At 42.2% G+C, this 18,475-nt stretch overlaps 1 protein-coding gene and 1 long non-coding RNA gene across 2 annotated transcripts in view; one reads left to right on the forward strand and one right to left on the reverse strand.

Moving 5' to 3' along the window:
* Edem2 (ER degradation enhancer, mannosidase alpha-like 2) overlaps positions 1-18,475 on the forward strand; it is a 99,159-nt gene that overhangs the window by 71,041 nt on the left and 9,643 nt on the right. Inside the window, exons 18-20 of the mRNA XM_050196388.3 lie at positions 5,922-6,151; positions 15,653-15,698; positions 18,141-18,320. Coding sequence (XP_050052345.2) covers positions 5,922-6,151; positions 15,653-15,698; positions 18,141-18,320 — 456 coding nt within the window. The remainder of the gene's footprint in view (positions 1-5,921; positions 6,152-15,652; positions 15,699-18,140; positions 18,321-18,475) is intronic.
* LOC140219481 (uncharacterized) overlaps positions 1-18,475 on the reverse strand; it is a 23,995-nt gene continuing 5,520 nt past the window's right edge. Inside the window, exons 2-3 of the long non-coding RNA XR_011895784.1 lie at positions 3,233-3,333; positions 1-2,066 (exon numbers count right to left, since the gene is read on the reverse strand). This is a non-coding gene — a long non-coding RNA (uncharacterized lncRNA). The remainder of the gene's footprint in view (positions 2,067-3,232; positions 3,334-18,475) is intronic.

An 18,475-nucleotide genomic window follows, 5' to 3' on the forward strand; every position in this document is an offset into this window, starting at 1 on the left:
CAAAGTATGAAAGTAATTTTTCTTAGATACCCAGAAAAGTTGCTCTTTAGCAATGTGATATGCTAACCCTCATATGCCTAAGCTTAGGCAAGAAAAAAAATTTCTTCTATGAATATAATTTGGAAAATGCTCCTACATTTAGTGTTTATTATTCGTGTCCCTCAAAATTTAAACAAAGAAATTGGATTTAGAAAAGATGCATTCCTTTGGTACATGTGCAAGTTTTAAATAATTATGATCATCTATACGCACAATGGTGACAGAAATGCAAACTTATAAACAGAATGCATGAGTATACACACATTTCATTTCATTTATTTCTCTACATTTCTTTGTTCCAAGCTCCTACAGGCCGTGGTTAAGCCTCTTGCTTTCCTTATTTTAACTTTTCCCCCCATCTGAGCTCCAATGCAGTGTGTCACACACTGCACTTGTTGCCAGTGCTCAGTCGTGGTCTTAATGTCCTTTGAGAGTTTCTGCTTATGGCGAATTCCATTCAGAGAACAGGAGTAGAGCGTGGCGCAGTGCGGAGTCAGGTGGCAGCAAAGTGAGAGCCGGAACTCTCGACCCACGACTGGAATGTGGCGTATATCCGGAGAGCAGGTTGGAGGGGGACGTGTGAGGAGAAATGTACCATGTGACACAAGCAATCAACGTTTCAGCATTCTCTGTGGGAGAGCGGCAAAACACATGTAACCGTATTGTGGTCGTCAAGTGTTCGCGGCCGCGTATACCATACATTTGTGCAATGCCAACGCATCCTCCAACGCATTAGGTGACAGTAACTTTCGCTGCCACTGTCCCCCGCGTATCTTACAAGAAGCAAGGTTGACTAGAAATGCCAGTATCTGTCGCTGAATCGTTGCGAAGCTCGTTCACATCAACGACATCAGTCACTGGGGCCAAAACAGAGCGACTACGCTTGGCTGCCGCCATTGCCGCCGCACTCACCGGCTCAAGCAAAATAAATACAAATGAGGAGGAGATGACGGCTTGAATCACGTGACTTTCTCCGTACTCCGCTTTTCAGGCGAGAGCAGTGCGAACTGCTCCCAGCTTCTTTCGGCGCAGCACAACTGCTCTTGTTCTACCACTGGATGTTGGCACTCCCACTCCTGTTTGACCACTGAAACACACCGTGCCTGGAAAGAGCACTTTCAGCTTGCTTTTGAGTGCTCCTGTTTTCACACTGGAATTCGCCATTAGAGTAGCCAGAAAACCTGCATGGGCACACAAGACTTCCACATTGCATCCTGTTTTCAGTTTTGCTCCTGTGCCACTCAGCCACAAATTGCCACTACTGCTCCTGTTTTTAGGTGTAGGTGAAATTTTCTCGACCCAAGGGCACCTTTGACAACAGAAAGTGGGGGTGCTATTAACATGGGCACTGTCAATTTAAAATGGCTGTATTTCCAACCTTACATATCTGCTAATTTACTAAATTTAATTTTTGTTTACCTTATTGTCACTAACTGAATTGACTAGCATTCCTAATTTCGAGCATGCTGCGAAAACAAACTACAGCCACAACAAGTGAGTTTTACTATTGTTGACATTGGTACTAACTGCTAGAATGAGTCCAGTTTGAGCTTGTGGATTGAAGAGTTGAAGCACTCAGCCCTTGTTGTCCCATATACGTGTTTCATAAATAAAACACTCAGTCTTTCGTGCGCCTTTGGCACATTGCCAAGTTGTACTTTAATTGAAAATTGAGTTTTGGTCATACTTGAGTTACAGTTGGGCTAATTAAATGCTCAGCCAGGTATGCAGCTGTTCTTAGTTTGAAAGCATTCATAGCTCTCATGTAAACGATTTGCTTCAGTTAAGTTCAGTATGTGAAGTGTCAATGTTACAAGTAAAAGGCCTCCAGGTGGCATTAAATCCACTTTTAACTGTTTGAAAAAATTTAATTCATAACTCACTCCTGACGACACCACAGGGTAACGAATCTCCAATAATCAAGGGTTTGTTACGCACCACAATATCGTTGGACTTGACACTATAAGTATACAGCTCAAAAATTGCCCTTTTATTCACATTCCATTTTCGTCAAGTGCAGAATGGTTCTGAAAAGATAAACTCTGGCCATTAATTGGAACTTTGTCAGATAGTGTTTAGTGTGCATTGCTCTTCATGAAACAAACTGCACCAATAATACATTTCATCCTATTCCAGTGCAAGTGGTTCATGTAACAGCAATGGTAAAGACTAGGTAGATGGAGGCATTAGACAACCAGTTGCGACAAAACAATTCATCGTAAACCATGTGTCACAAATGCTTCATGTTGAGCACCTTAGCACATGCTCCAGAGTGAGCATCATTTTAGCTTTCATGCTGTGCTGATTTGGTACACACATTTAAATGGACACTAAAGGCCAATATTAAGGCAGTGTGTATTGTTAACACCATTCCAAAAACCTTGCAGTGCTTGTTTTATGCCAAGAAAATACTTAGTTCTAGAGACAATCACTACCGAAGAAGCTGAATTCCTCTAGTTGCCCATCACGAGTGTGGCAGCGTGGCACTGCATACATCATCGTGGCCATTTACTGCCATTTTTTGCTTAAAATGCAAAAGCATGGCTAGAAACCGAGTCAAGACAGCCGACAGCATCTCAAGACACCACATGGACACTACATTTTCTGCTGCTTGCAAAATTTTAACTTATTGCTAGAAAGTCTGGCCGTCGGTTTCTACTAGTTACTGCGTGATTGCACAACAACATGGCAGCAACCAGTTCACTCGCTTCAATCTGAATTTTGCTCTTGCTACTTGCTTTCTTCTGTGACAGAAATTGTAAAATCAGCCTACGCTTTATCTCATCTTGCACAAAGGACAAACTATTGGCAATGTTTTGTCATTAGAGAGTTTTAGATTAAGGTGCCAAAGTGTTGGGTGATGCAAACCGCCGAGCATGCAGGACAACGAGCATAAAAGAGTGAGAAGGGCCTACCATGGAGTTTGGGTCCCCCAACACTTGGGTGTGGCTTGAGTACCCTATTCTAAAACTCACTATTATTGAAATCAGCTGTTTATTTTGATACTGTTAGGCCTGAGAAGCCTCTTCGCTGCAAAAGCATTGCAATTTCTATCTACCAGATGGCATCCAGCATGTAGTGCTGGTGACATGGAAAACATTTTTACTGGCGATGATGGCATATTAAACCTAGATCTAGTAGCCTCTGGTTAAAGCGTTGGCCTTGTGGCTCATTTGCAATTTGTTGGCCTGACCTGATGTCACTGGCATCTGGCAGCTCGTGGTTTTCCTGCTTTCAGAGCCTGCTTTCAGAGCCTGCTTTCAGAGCACAGCTCACTTTCCAGATTGTCCAGTCCTGAAAATGGCCATGTGCTTAGAAAACAGAACAAATAAAAAAAATCTGAGTGAAAGGGACTCTAGGTCTTCTACAGAAAGAAGAATAGCACATAAAGTAGACATTTATGCATCACCTGCATAGTGCACCTGTGTTTCACCTCTATAGTGTGGCTGCTTCTTCATGTGAAAAATCTGTTGCAACTGCTAACCTTGTGGCCTACCAAAGATCAAACAGCTTTTCTTTGTCCCCCTTCAGTCATGGCGTACACTTTTGTGTATCTGACTTGGGTCAGTATAACGTAAAACCATTCCAATCTGTTTTTATTCCAAATTGGCCATTAGCCCTCCATGATAGGTCAAAATGGTTCACGCTCTGCCTATATGGGCGGCCACCATGCCCATATGGGCAGAGTGCGAAACATTTTGACCTGTCGCGGAGGGCTAATGGCCGATTTGGAATAAAAAGAGATTGGAAGAGCTTTACTTCATAGCAGCCTTGTTTTTGCCAGTTCTGTTGAGTGCAGGCAAGGAAGAAACCACGAACATTAAACTGCAGGCAAATTGAACCCGCTCCTCAGTGTGGCTTCACTTCAGTGTAGAAAGTATTCCTACACACAACCAGCGATGTGAAATTTCGTGAAATTTTTAACGAGAGGAAAAAAAGCATTTTTTTTTTTCAGTCTTTCTTCAGGAAATTTCGAAAGTTTTCATAACAATTGAAACTCCAGTAAAAATAACATTATTCCAGCAATGAATAATTATTCTTAAATACACATGATAATTGTGCAGAGAATGCAAAAACAATGTAATGAATACTTTGTTCTCTTTTACTAAATAGTATTGCTAATCTGATAACTGAGAAAAAGGTCATTCAGTGACCAAGTCACTCTCGCTAGGCACATTCGCATTAGACTCAATCGCGCCTGCTTCGGCATTCAAATTTGATTGTACGTAGATGAGCCTTCAGACGCGTTTACTTGTGTGCCTGTTGCGAAGCTTGTTATGAACATTTCCAAACAAAAACCAGTTTCGTTCATAACTGGCAGATGGTGAAGGTGTCTACTGCGGCCTAGAAGCTATATAAAGTTGTGAGCGGCTGATTAGGGCAAAGGCTTTGCCATGAGGTTGACGGTTCCACATGCTTCGCAGAGTTCGACACCAGTTCTTGATCAAAACACAGAAAGCGTCCTGCATTTGGCTACATTTGAAAGTCAAAACGAAACTGAAACCATACATATATAATGTAGACACTTGAAAACTGTGCTGCCGTTTCTTTGTCATCGACATTTTTTCTAGAGTATGCTGCATAGCCGAGAATGGCAAGTATAACTGTATGTGGAAGAAAATTTCAGTAGTATTCTTTTTTTCTCCATTTTATCTGTGCTGGAGAAAAAAAGAAAAAAAAAAAGAACTTTCTTCCCCAATCTTTCCATTTTTATTCCCGGCTCTTAAATTTCTACACACAACAACTTTATTGATGGCACTACCATGTTGACAAGATGTTCGATGTGTCAAGTTCCTTTGACAGCGGTGAAATTACAGGGTCTTTTTTCACATTATGCATTCCACAAATAAATAAATTGTGCATTGGCTTTAGATGGTGGTTGAATTCTTTTTGTGCAAAAATGCCACATGACTGAGCATCCAGTAAACCTAGATTTAACCACTGTGTAATTATGAGCAGTCATTAAAGATACAGAAAGGTTCGTCCTACCCCCATTAACTTGTTTCTTTCAATGGAATCTGCAGCTCCTTCAGATAAAATTGTGGAACCTTGACACCACAGTGCATCATAATTCATGGCTGAAGGAGTTATGATATAACCTACAGAAGTAAAAGCCATAGGCATAGCACACACTTTGTAGGTCAGATGTTTTAAAATCATGTAGTGTTCATGTAGCCTCAAGTGCTTCCACTTGCTTATGCATTATTCATTGTTTATTTCAGTTTGTTCTTAACAAATTCAGGAACTTTCTTACTGGTTGCTTGCTTTTGTTTCATTCACCAGACACATGAGTGGATACTCTTTGATATAACTCTCTAGCCATGACAGCTAGCAGCAGCTCCTAATGAATGGGATCTACACCTATTGAAAATTGGTATTTCTTGTTATTTAGGAAACTATCAATTCACTCAGTGATAGCTTTAGTCCTAACCATTTATCTGCACTTCAACAAACTTGGTCTCATAACGTGGATCAAAATGTTTCCACAATTTGAGTATACAAGATGGTTGCTTAACAGACTGTTTTTTGCACATTTAATTCCATGTTCACTTAGCGATGAATGTAGCACACTTTTGTTATAACTTTAAATGTAATTGTGGCTTGATGGGTTTGTGGATACAACATCTAAAGCCTTACACATATGTATCAGTATATATCAGCACATTAAAACTCTGCTCTTGCTGGAACTTGTATTTAAAAGCATAGCAGATTTTACTATCCTCCTACTTGGTGGTTTTGATCTGGAGAAGTTGCTCCACTAAGAACCTATTGTTTCATTAAGCAGATTGAATCAATGTTCATTAAATACGAAATCTATGGGCTGTAGGTATTCATGTGTCTTATTATTATTATTATTATTATTTGCCCTTGTTTGTGTGCAGAGCAGCATGTGCGGTCTGTGACATTCACACTGCCTTCTACCAAGATGCATATGGTTCTACAAGCGGGGCCGGCCCAGTTTGGCAAGGACCTTGGGAAGCCCACTAATGAAGTTTGTGCTCCACTTGTGCTGCTTGACCCTCTGCGTGGCTGTGGGGAGTTGCACAACAGTCACGAGCTTAAGGGCAAGATTGTCATCATGGAGCGTGGCGAGTGTATGTTTGTAGAGAAAGTGAGTGCACTGGAGCTCCTTGCAACTTTTAAACACTATAAAAGTTTTTTTTTTTTTTTTTTTTTTTTTTTCACAACCTGGACACTATAGTAAGGTCCAGGTTTTCTAGGGGTTTTTAGGTTGAGGCATGTACTCATATTACTTGATAACTTGCACTGCCTTGGCATGATCAGTAAGGGCACGAGGAGCCTGATCTGCAATACCTAGGAGTAAAGACAACTGCTCCTCCCCGGAAGTGATCTTGTGGGAATGGAGAGTGTGCGGTGGGTACAAATAGCATGCCTAGGGCATGTGGTCTGGTGAGGGACAAGCCTTTCAGTTTTGACAGGGTGGTTGTCATGTTGCTCAGAAATCTTGCGGAGTTTGTGTGGTGTGATTGAAGTGAATGTGTGCCTGTCCAATGAGTGCAACATCCGCTCAGCTGAATCTATGCTAGAATGGGGATGAAACAAAAAAAACAACTATAAGAACTATGTGAAACCTAATCATTATTAATACACTGAAACCTCAATGTAAGGAACATGGATAAAAAAAAATTATTGGATATAATGAATATAAAGTTTGGTTGGTCATGCTTTATTTCAATGGGTGGTGTACTGCTATTACGAAACCGAAAATTCGAGATCTGACACAATATCGATAACAGTCGAACCTGGATATATTGAACCCACATATAACGAATTATTGTGTATAACGAACAGCAGTAAAATTCCCTTGAAAATTTTTGTGTAAAATGTTTCTTTTTTTTTATATCGAATTTCTTATACATGGAACTTTTTTGTGATCCCCTTTTGTTTCGTTATATCCAGGTTCAACTGTGTATCATCATCAGCAGCAGCCTATTTTATGTCCACTGCAGGACGAAGGCCTCTCCCTGCGATCTCCAATTACCCCTGTCCTGTGCCAACCAAATCTAACTAGTGCCTGCAAATTTCTTAGTTTCATCACCCCACCTAGTCTTCTGCCGTCTTCAACTGCGCTTCCCTTCTCTTGGCACCCATTCTGTAACCCTGATGGTCCACCGGTTATCTAACCTATGCATTACATGACCTGCCCACCTCCATTTCTTTCTCTTAATGTCAATTAGAATATCGGCTATCCCCGTTTGCTCTATGATCCACACTGCTCTCTTCCTGTCTCTTAACGTTACGTCTAACATTCTTCGTTCCATCGCTCTTTGCACAGTCCTTAACTTTTTCTCGAGCTTCTTTGTCAGTCTCCAAAGTTTCTGCCCCATATGTTAGCACCGGTAGAATGCATTGATTGTACACCTTTCTTTTGAATGATAATGGTAAGCTTCCAGTCAGGATCTGACAATGTCTGTTGAATGTGCTCCAACCCATTCTTATTCTTCTGTAAATTTCCTTCTCATGATCAGGGTCCCTGTGAGTAATTGACCTAGGTAAACGTATTCCTTCACAGACTCCAGAGGCTGACAGGCGACCCTGAACTATTGTTCCCTTGCCAGGCTATTGATCATTATCTTTGTTTCCTGCATATTAGTCTTCAACTCCACTCTTACGCTCTCTCTGTTAAAGTCCTCAATCATTTGTTGTAACTCGTCCCCAGTGTTGCTGAACAGGACAATGTCATCTGTAAATCGAAGGTTGCCAAGATATTCGCTGTTGATTTACTCCTATACTCCTAAGCCTTCCCCGTTTGATAGCTTGAATACTTCTTCCAAGCATACAGTGAATAGCATGGGAGAGATTGTGTCTCCTGGTCTGACCCCTTTATAGATATCTTTCTACTTTTCTTGTGGAGAATTAAGGTAGCTGTGCGATCTCTGTAGATATATTGCAAGATATTTACGTAAGCCTCCTGTACTCTTTGATTACGTAATGCCTCTATGACTGCTGGTATCTCTACTGAATCAAATGCCTCTTCGTAATCTATGAAAGCCATATAGAGAGGCTGACTGTATCGAAAATGTGAGATCCAACACGGTATCATCGGAGGCATCATGCTTACTTTTCTTTCGCATAGACATGCCAGCGATTTTTTTTTCATCAATATCAGCGTGTATGCGTATAACGAAGGCATTTTTGTGTTGGATGCAACGTCTCTATAATGATGTTCAACTGTAGTTGATACTCATTACATTGAACCATAATAATCCAGCGAGAACTGATGTGTCTTCAGCTGGCAAACCAGGACAGCATCCGGGACTCTAGGCACGTGACGTGTACATCATGGACCTCCTATATATAGCCGCACAGATTGAACAATAAACATTTCATTTTTCTACATTCCCCATGTAGTCCTTTTGTATACCAGGGCACAACGTATCAGTGACGACGAGGAAGAAGACAAACTCATCGGGTTCATAACACAGAGAAGAATGAGCCTCGGAAAACCACCTGTGTTCGACCGCATCAAAGGCACATAAGCAACCTTCAAGATCCGACTCGAAGTGTACCTGGAAGCACAAGAGATAACAGACAAAGCGAAATGATGCACCATCTTGATATCCTCATTACCAGACTCGGCAGTACGCGTCATCCAGGGAAGAAGTCACTCAACGCAAGTCCATACCTTTATATACAAAGAAGCCATCACATACTTACAGGACTACTATGAGCCGAAAATCAATGAGATCGCCGCAAGTTACGCATTTTTTATGCGGGCACAGCTACCCGGCGAGAATGTGCAAGACTTCATTGCAGAGATTCAGCGGCTGGCCTAACGGTGCAACTTTGGGATCTCTCTGAAGCGCATGCTACGGGATCTAATCATCTGCGGGGTGGCAGATGAAGATGTTCAGCGGCTTTTACTCACAAGACGTAACCTGACTTTGTCGAAGGTGGAAGACTTCACCATTTCAGTGCAGAACGCAAGTGAGAATGCCAGAAACATGCAGACATTCGAAAAGGGGCTGGTTCACTATACGAGAATGCCTTCTCGGGAAGGATGACATCAGCAGCGTGTCCGACGATGCCCAAGATGCGGAAGCGACACTCATGAAGAAGAAGCATGTTATCACCAAAACATCATGTGTTGGAAGTGTGGTCGACGTGGGCATCTCGCCCGGGTGTGCTGTTCTGGAACGCGAGGTAAGTCCCGCGGTAGCTACGTTATGTTGGCAGATTCCGAGCACTGATCGCCCGATCATGAATCACTTTATACCATCATGGCACATCAAGACAGTAACCAACACACTGTGAAACCGGTTTTTAAGGAAATTACCTGGAATGGTGTACCTCTTCGCATGCTCGTGGATACCGGTTTGCCAGTTAGTGTTGTGTCTACAGCGGTGTTTTGGCAGCACTGTCACAACTGGCCACCGTCAACCACTACGACTATTCGACTTTCCTGTTTTTTTGGGAGAGCTTCCCGTGATGGGTCAAGTACGCATGACTGCATCGTGTGATGGACAGACGGTAGTCGGAGCTTTAGTGATTGTAGACGCCCCCGGCCCAGCGCTTTGTGGAAGAGACATTATAAAGGCATTCAACCAATGTGGGGAAGCAATCCTGAACCATAACCTTGTATCGATGATTCAAGCACAACCAGACCAAGCATATAAAACACAACAAACTTTACTTGATGACTTCATAGATGTATTTGCCTCAGGAGTTGGAAGATTCACCGGCCCGACAGTGAAATTCCAACTCAAGCAACAGGCAACACCTTGTTTCTGCAAAGCTCGTTCCCTACCTTATGCCTTGGTAGACAAGGTTTCAGAGGCATTGGATCGGATGATGGTGGACGGTGTTTTATCACCTGTAACGATGGCAGAATGGGCAATACCTGTCGTTTCTGTCGTGAAACCTGATGGATCCATCCGAGTTTGTGGAGATTTCAGTCTGACTGTGAACGCAGCTACATTTACTGAACAATATCCTCTGCTACGGGTAGAAGACATTTTCGCACGACTAAACTATAGTGAAGTATTCACCACCCTCGACCTGACGCAAGCCTACAATCAACTACCATTGGATGACAAGGCTAAAGAATTAATAGTGCTCAACACACACAAGGGTCTATTCCGATTCAACAGACTTCCCTTTGGAGTAAGTTCAGTGCCAGCCATCTTTCAAAGATGAATGGACTTGATCTTCAGTGATCTTCCAGGTGTTCAAGTTTACCTCGATGACATCATCGTAGCGGAGAAGAAAAACGACATCAAACTGTTGCAACAAGTGCTTCAACATTTACGAGAGAGTGGATTTAGGCTGAACAGCAACAAATGTACATTTTTCCAAAGGGAAGTCACCTTTCTAGGTCACCGCCCGGATGCTTCTGGCCTCAAGCCCAAGGATGACAACATAGCAGCTGTCATAAGGGCCCCTACGCCTACCTCAGTGACCGAACTCAAGGCATTTCTAGGATTAATTAATTATTATGCCAAGTTTTTGCCTAATTTGTCTACACACTTGGTGCCATTGTACGACCTTCTAAAGAAGGGGGCCACATGGGAGTAGCAGAACAAACAAGAGACAGCCTTCAAGCACGTAAAAGAAGCCATCCAGACTTCAAGGTTTCTAGCCCACTTAGACCCAAAAAAACCATTGCGTTTGGAATGTGATGCATCAGCAGTAGGAGTGGGTGCAGTTCTCTCCCATTGGATAAATGGAATGGACTACCCCATAGGATTCCGTTCCAGAACACTTAACCAAGCAGAACGAAACTTGGAAAAAAAAAGGAAACTGTGGCACTGGTTTTTTGGGTGACCCGGTTTAAAGGCTGTTTGTATGGAAACAAATTTTTCTTGGTGACTGATCATAAACCACTGACGGGTCCCTTCAATTCGAACAAAGCCATTTCGCCCATGGCAGCAGCCACAATACAAAGATGGGCCCCCCGGCTGGACAATTATCAGTATATCAGTGGGCACGGTGGACCAGGAACTGCCATGAGACTGACAGGAGCCTTGTTCTTAATTGTGCAGGGCTTTCTTGGATTCGCCATGGTATCAACTTCTGTTCATGAACGTCTCGGCGAACATCGTTTCTGCAATGTACGCATGTGCACCATCGGCGGTGATAGGGCGCCTCCAATCTTATTGTCATCTCCAGACGCAACCCTGCTCCTAACGATCCCTTTTGAGTGCAGCGCTGTGATGTCATCGGTGATCGCCCGTATAAAAGAAGCGCCGCAGGAATTTTCCTTCTTTGGGCACAGCGGACCAGGAACTGCCATGACACTGACAGGAGCCTTGTTCTTCATTGTGCAGGGCTTTCTTGGATTCGCCAAGGTATCAACTTCTGTTCATGAACATCTCGGCAGACATCGTTTCTGCAATGTACGCATATGCACCATCGGCAGTGTTATGGCGCCTCAAATCTCATCGTCATCTCCAGACGCAACCCTGCTCCTAACGATCCCTTTTGAGTGCAGCGCTGTGATGTCATCGGTGATCGCCCGTATAAAAGAAGCGCCGCAGGAATTTTCTTTCTTTGGGCACAGTGGACCAGGAACTGCCATGACACTGACAAGAGCCTTGTTCTTCATTGTGCAGGGCTTCTTGGATTCGCCGTGGTATCAACTTCTGTTCATGAACATCTCGGCGAACATAGTTTCCGCAATGTACGCATATGCACCATCGGCAGTGTTATGGCGCCTCCAATCTCATCGTCATCTCCAGACGCAACCCTGCTCCTAACAATCCCTTTTGAGTGCAGCGCTGTGATGTCATCGGTGATCGCCCGTATAAAAGAAGTGTCGCAGAATTTTCCTTCTGTGGGCACGGCGGACCAGGAACTGCCATGACACTGACAAGAGCCTTGTTCTTCATTGTGCAAATTGGTTCCTATACAAGCTTCTTGCGTAGCGATTATCGTGGTGTTACGGTCCTGCCGTGCCCACGGCGATGCCTTGCTATGGCTTACGAGGGTCTCGTTGTGTGTAAGTTGCTACTTTGCGGTGATGTTGAAGTAAATCCCGGCCCTACACAGACCGAAATGCTTAAACAGTTATTAGAGGGGCAGGATACTCTTAGTAATGATATACAAGAACTGCAAATGCATTTCTTGAAAACTGAGAAGCTGGTTTTGGAACTTTACAGCCAGTTTAACAAAATGCAGACACAAATCACGTAAACAATGGATACCTCGGTAGAAAATACCCATAGTTTACAGTCTATTGAACATTTTATCAGCTTCCAGGCTAAAAAGCTAACAGACCTTGAGGATCGAGGCCGACGATCTAATCTGATCATTCATGGGATACCTGAAATTCCAAATGAGACAGAAAATGCACTCAAAGATAAAGTTGTTAAGGAGGTATTTAATGAAAAATTGAATGTATAGTGTGATTCTGTTGGTCAGATTCACAGATTAGGAAAGCAAGGTGACAAGCGACCGGTAATTCTATATCTTCAGAATTTTAATGAAAAGAAAGAAATACTGCAAAATGCAAAAAAAAACTGAAGGGAACGAGTATTTTCATCCAGAATGACTACTCTCAATCTACATTAAAGAAGCGCAAGCTTCTGTGGGAAAGTGCAAGATAGGATAAACTTCAAGGAAAGAAGATGTCACTTATACACAACAAGCTCAAAGTAGACAGGCATGTTTTCTTTTGGGACGAATCGCAAAACAAACAGGTAGAGGTTGCAGATAGTCGCTCTCGACAAACACAGTCGTGAAACAATGAGCCTTCAAGGAATATGCAACTATGATTATTAAATATTAATGCTACAAGTATCGTAAATAAAGCAGATTCCTTAGAAATACTGTTGCTTCAACACAACCCTCACATTACTGTTATTACCGAAACTTGGCTTCGCGAGGATATTAACGACCAAGGCATCTTTCCTCCCTCCTATAGTTTTTATCATGTGGATAGGTCTTCTAGGGGAGGAGGTATGGTGGTCCTAATTAAAGATCTGATAGAGGCTGTCGTTCTGGACATAATAGGTACCTATGTTGGAATGTTTATGCATTAAGGTACCTCTTTAGGGTTATACCCTCGTTACATTCACAATCTACAGACCTCCCGCCTCCCCTCCTGAATTTTGTCATGAATTACGGTCTTGTATGAATAAATATTTACACAGTAAGATTATTCTGCTAGGTTATTTTAATTTGCCCGGTGTAGACTGGATGTGCCTTCAGCCTGGGCCACATCACAGTCACGATATTAATGTACTCTTTGATATCATGTTAACACAAGATCTCGGACAAGTTGTTCTTGAGCTGACACATGTGCAAGGTTCTTCATCTTCAGTTTTGGACCTTGTTTTTTTATCTCGGAAATTCGCTGAATCACGGTGGTGATCGAGCAGGGGCTACCTGACCAATATCTTGTTTGTGTTTGCTTACAGCTTGTTTCCTGTGCTAAAACTAAAAAATCATCTGTCATTTTGTTAAAGATTATTCTCGCACAAACGACACATGCGTGATTCATTACTTGGAAAATTGTCCTGCTGATTTTGATGAAAATAATGTTAACTTACTTTGGACCCGCTTTAAGGACATGTGTCATTTTTGCCTTAATAAATTCATACCAAATAAGAAAAAACAAGTTCACAAGCAAACACCATGGCTCAATCGCAACATCATTCTTAAGAAACGTAAAATTAAGAAATTAAAAAAGGCCTGTACGCAGCCAAGCTTAATATCTGAAGTACAAGACAAGCTTGCCTTTGTCATGCGTAGATCAAAGGATTATTATTTTAACTCATCTCTGCCTCATTTTGTTACAAACGATCCAAGTAAATTTTGAAATTACATTGCCAAGAAGAAGAAACCAATACCCGAAATGACAATAAATGGACAGATGGTTACGGAGGAGGTTGGACTTGCTCATCACTTTAATATGTTTTTTCACAGAGGCTTCTCGAATCCCAGTGAAACTGCCCAGTGTACCAACCGTTTGATGTGAATTTTATATTGTATGCTGGTGTACTCTCTATGGTGCTGAACCTAAAACCGAAATGTTCAAGTGGGTCTGATAATATCCCTAACTTGTTTCTCTGTAGATATGCTGTAACCTTATCAAAGTTTCTTGTTATAATATTCCATGCTTCAGTACTGTTGTCTGAATTACCGAGTGATCGGAGAACAGCCCGAATAGTATGAATTCATAAAAATGGAGACCGTCTACTTGTAGAAAATTACCGTCCTATTTCTTTAACGTCATCATGCTGCAAACTCATCGAACATATCATAGCAAAAAGCATAACCACATATCTAGAAAAGCATTCAATTTTAACTAACTTTCAGCATGGGTTCAGAAGAGGGTATTCAACTGTCACACAGCTGGTCACTGTAGTTCATTCCTTTGCATCAACCCTTGACAAGAACGGACAAATAGACATAATTTTCCTTGACTTCCGTAAGGCATTTCATACGGTCCCTCATGATAAATTAATTCTAAAGCTTGAAAATGCAGAAATCCCTCAGATGTTTATCTCTTGGGTTTCTGCTTATTTGTCTAACCGGAAACAATTCGTTGAGATAAATGGCAAAAAGTTGGGCTGCCTTCCGGTCACATCGGGTGTTCCCCAGGCCAGTGTGCTCGGTCCTCTTCTTTTTGTTCTATATATTAATGATATTGTTAACACGGTTGAAGGCGGTGTACAGATTCGATTATTTGCCGATGATTGTGTGCTCTTTAAAGATATGGGGAAGGCAGGAGATGGAAATTCAAGACGAAGAACAAAACGAGAACAAGGTGAAAGCAGGAGCCAACGTTTCGACAAGTGGACTTGTCGGCAGAAGGCAAGTCCACTTGTCGAAACGTTGGCTCCTGCTTTTATAATAATAAAATGGGTTAAAGCTATATTTCTGCCATTGTGGCCAACCCAAGCGTGTCTCTGCCGCCAGTGGCACAAACATCAGCTATGATTTGTTTTTCGCACAATATCCAACAGCATAAATTGGTTTTAATTTTATCTTTCCTGGCAAGCGACGACCACTCTCAAACTTCTAGCATGAGTAAAATCTATGATGCAAGGCAATTTGGCGAATTCGGCATGTTGGTCCACATTTGAAAAGGCAGCAGCGCTAAAAAGAAACGGCTGGAGACCAGATGACAAGGATGAGCACCGAGTCAGCACTCATCCTTGTCGTCTTGTCTCCATCCATGTCATTTTTGCGCTGCTGCCTTTTCAAAGATGCAAGGCAAGTTCAACTCAGAGCTGCATCCGGCTGCTCAACTTCACTCTTGACACTATGAATAACCACTGCCTATCTTCTGTTTTTGTGCAAATTTATGCATTGAGAAATAAGGTGTTCTCAAGACGATGCAATTTGGGAAAAATGTGCTTACAGACTGTCATGCCCAAATGGGCCATGAAGAACAAGGCAGGTAGTACAGGGTGGTGCCCCTTCCCCCTGACTTATTAACAACTGCACCTGTTAACTCTGGCCAAGCAGCACAGTTGGGGGCAAGTGGCTGCTGCTTCACTCCTTTGTCTCATCGACCAAGCACTTCTGATTGGTGGCCTTGCTTACAGATTAACAAAATCATTTTACAAGGGTTCTAATTGTTATACATTTAATTCAATTTTACTGACTTTTGCATATTTATAGTGATTTTTGTCTCTGTTTCCAGGCAAGAAAAATTCAAACATTTGGGGCTGTTGGAGGCATAGTCCTGGGTAAGCTTCAGCTGCTCCTTTCATCCATTATCACTGGAACGTAACCAATGAAAACTTACACTTTTATGGTTTGTTTGTACCTCAATAATAGCCACTGGATCAGCAGTCGTTACACTTCTGCAGTTATGTTAATACCAACGCTGACCGCAAAGCTCTCGTCAACACGGCATGTTGTAACACAAGTTGACGACACTTTCTGTGTGCCGGAATTCTTGAGTGTAGGGATAAATTGTCCTTGTGCATTCTCTTTCTGTTACTTTCTTTTTTATCGAAACAAATTAACTAGCATTCCAACTATTATAAACAACATTTGTTCACAATAAAGTTGGAAAAATTATCGATGACGCGCCCTGGATAGCCAATCAGATAGCTCGCCCTACTGGAGTCATATGGTCACTTCACGTCACCTTGTCAGGGGTGGCTGAAAACTCAACCGAGTGGCATGCTGTGATCGGTAGCTATGTACATTTTTAAAACCTTATAATAAATTACCCACTTTATGTGGCGCACTTAGTCAATTAACCCTTTGAAGGACGATTTTTTTCGCCATATGCGGCCGCCCAGGGTAGATTTTTTTTATTGCAGATTCCAATTCTTCTTAGTGACTTATTTCGAGATAAACTTACCGCAATATTTCTAGGGGGACCGTAAAGTGAGGAAAAATACTTTGCGTTGGTATATATGTACTCTTCATTCATGAAAAACAACAATAAAAAATGAAATAACCTTATGAAGAATTAAAATTTTGATGCATATTTATACACATTGTTCAAAGCCTTGAAAATGCGCACATGAGAATATTTCACAAGACTCGGATGTTCCTGCTCTTACACTAATATGTACATCCACAGCGTAATCGAACTACGTAGGTGCGCGCACTCAAGAAAGCTGTGTGGTTGTGTGCCCGTCAAAAAAGCACAACGTGTGACAAACTTCCGCTAATCTTCATCTTATCGCTAACCAGAGGCCATTGGTTTTCGCTAGTGTCAAAAAAAAAAAAAGAAGCAGCAGCATTGGAAACGCATGCACGGTGGCATCCTTCCTATGCACACCCCTGTGAGCACTAAACGAGCGAGAAAGAGGCAGTCGCCCTTTGAGCGATTAGCAACGAGATAGCCATCAGTTTTGCAAGTGCAAGAAGCCCAAACCGCCCGCGGAACAAATCCAAACCGCCACCCACCCGCACGTGCGCCAATGCACGAGCGGTAGTATATAGACGTGTGGGAGCAAACTAGCTCTAAAACAAACCATGCAATGAAAACCGAGAGAGGGAGGCGCGTGAAAAAAATGCCCTGTATTTCCACATAGTGGCAGCACATGACAGAAAAGAAAAAGTTAGTAAATTGGCGGGCTTTTTAAACGTACAGATGGTGCCGTAAATATACGGCATCGACCATTTTGGACTTGTTCGCGGCGCCCTATATTTACATCATTGACCCTCAAAAGGTTAATGATAAGAAGGACCTACCCTAACAACTCAGTACATTTGTGCAAAATCGTCAAAATCATTTCAGGGTCCCTTTAATAATTACAGCTGCTGACACACTGCAATGCTTTATTTTTAAACCATTGCATAAAAGGCATGAATGACTTACGTTTGATATTAATATACGGGGCTACTATTGCGGATTTATAATCTTCAGGACAACTTGTTTCGGGAAAACATTATTAAAGCTTTTTTCAAGTGACAATAAAGCAGCAAAAATATTTTTGTGTGTAGCATATACGGTTTATTCGTCAGTATATATATACACTGTGTAATGAGTATTCTTTCTACAAATATGTGGCAAAATTCACACAACTCATTTTTATCTTAAATAGCTTTGAAACAGCCAGCATGCATGGCCATAGCAAAGGCGAGGTACACATGTGAGCGCTCGCAAGCAAACTGTGGTTGCAAGCCAGCCAGAAAAATCCAAGCAAGTGAGAATTGTGCAATAATTTACGGATCTCTATATGAGATACAATCAGTTCTTGTGATTCTTGAGAAAAGAAACACACTTGCAGTGGTACCATCTGTTTTCAAGTGCCTGCCTGTAAATAAATTTTGGGTGGGGCTTCTTCAATCCTTAATTCAAATAATGTAATTGTGTGCCTGTGAGAGAACCATGCTGGCAAACATCTTGTGGTTACACTTTGGCAGATAGAAGTCACTTTTTGTGATGCTCGTATCAAGAAAAAGTGTTCGCGTGCCAGCATGAGCATGCTGCAGCGAACAAAGTGAAGCACAAATGCTCCTAGTCAATCTTGGCAGTGCAATAAAAAAAAAAATTTAACTTTTTTAATCCCATGGCAGGTCTTTAGGGATGACTGTGCATGATTACTCGTTTCACATAGGCAAAGTGATTGAAATGTGCAGTTGCCACGATACATGTATGGCAGTGGCCATCGAAGGGTTAAATAAACATTTTTTTATTTCAATGGGTGGGTGACACCTTGCAGATAACCAGGCAGGCACCAATGCACGGCAGTCACCTGTGTTTGCCATGTCCGGCGATGGCACAGATGATGTTACTATCCCACTTGTGTTCCTCTTCACCGAGGATGGCCAACTACTGCTCAATGCATTCAAAGAGCACCCTAACCTTGTGGTCACCTTGTCGGACCTGAGCATCATCTCGTGTAAGTGGCTGCACTTGTTTTGTATTTTCCTTCGTATGTGGAGGTCTCCTCAGCCGGCTTTTAACCGATCAAAACTTCAAGCTGTCTAGCTGGTTTGCGCCCTAAAACATCGTCATCAGCTTATATGTACACTGCAGGATGTAGGCCTCTCCCAG

Source organism: Dermacentor andersoni, chromosome 1, assembly GCF_023375885.2.
Source record: "Dermacentor andersoni chromosome 1, qqDerAnde1_hic_scaffold, whole genome shotgun sequence".
NCBI lineage: Eukaryota > Metazoa > Arthropoda > Arachnida > Ixodida > Ixodidae > Dermacentor > Dermacentor andersoni.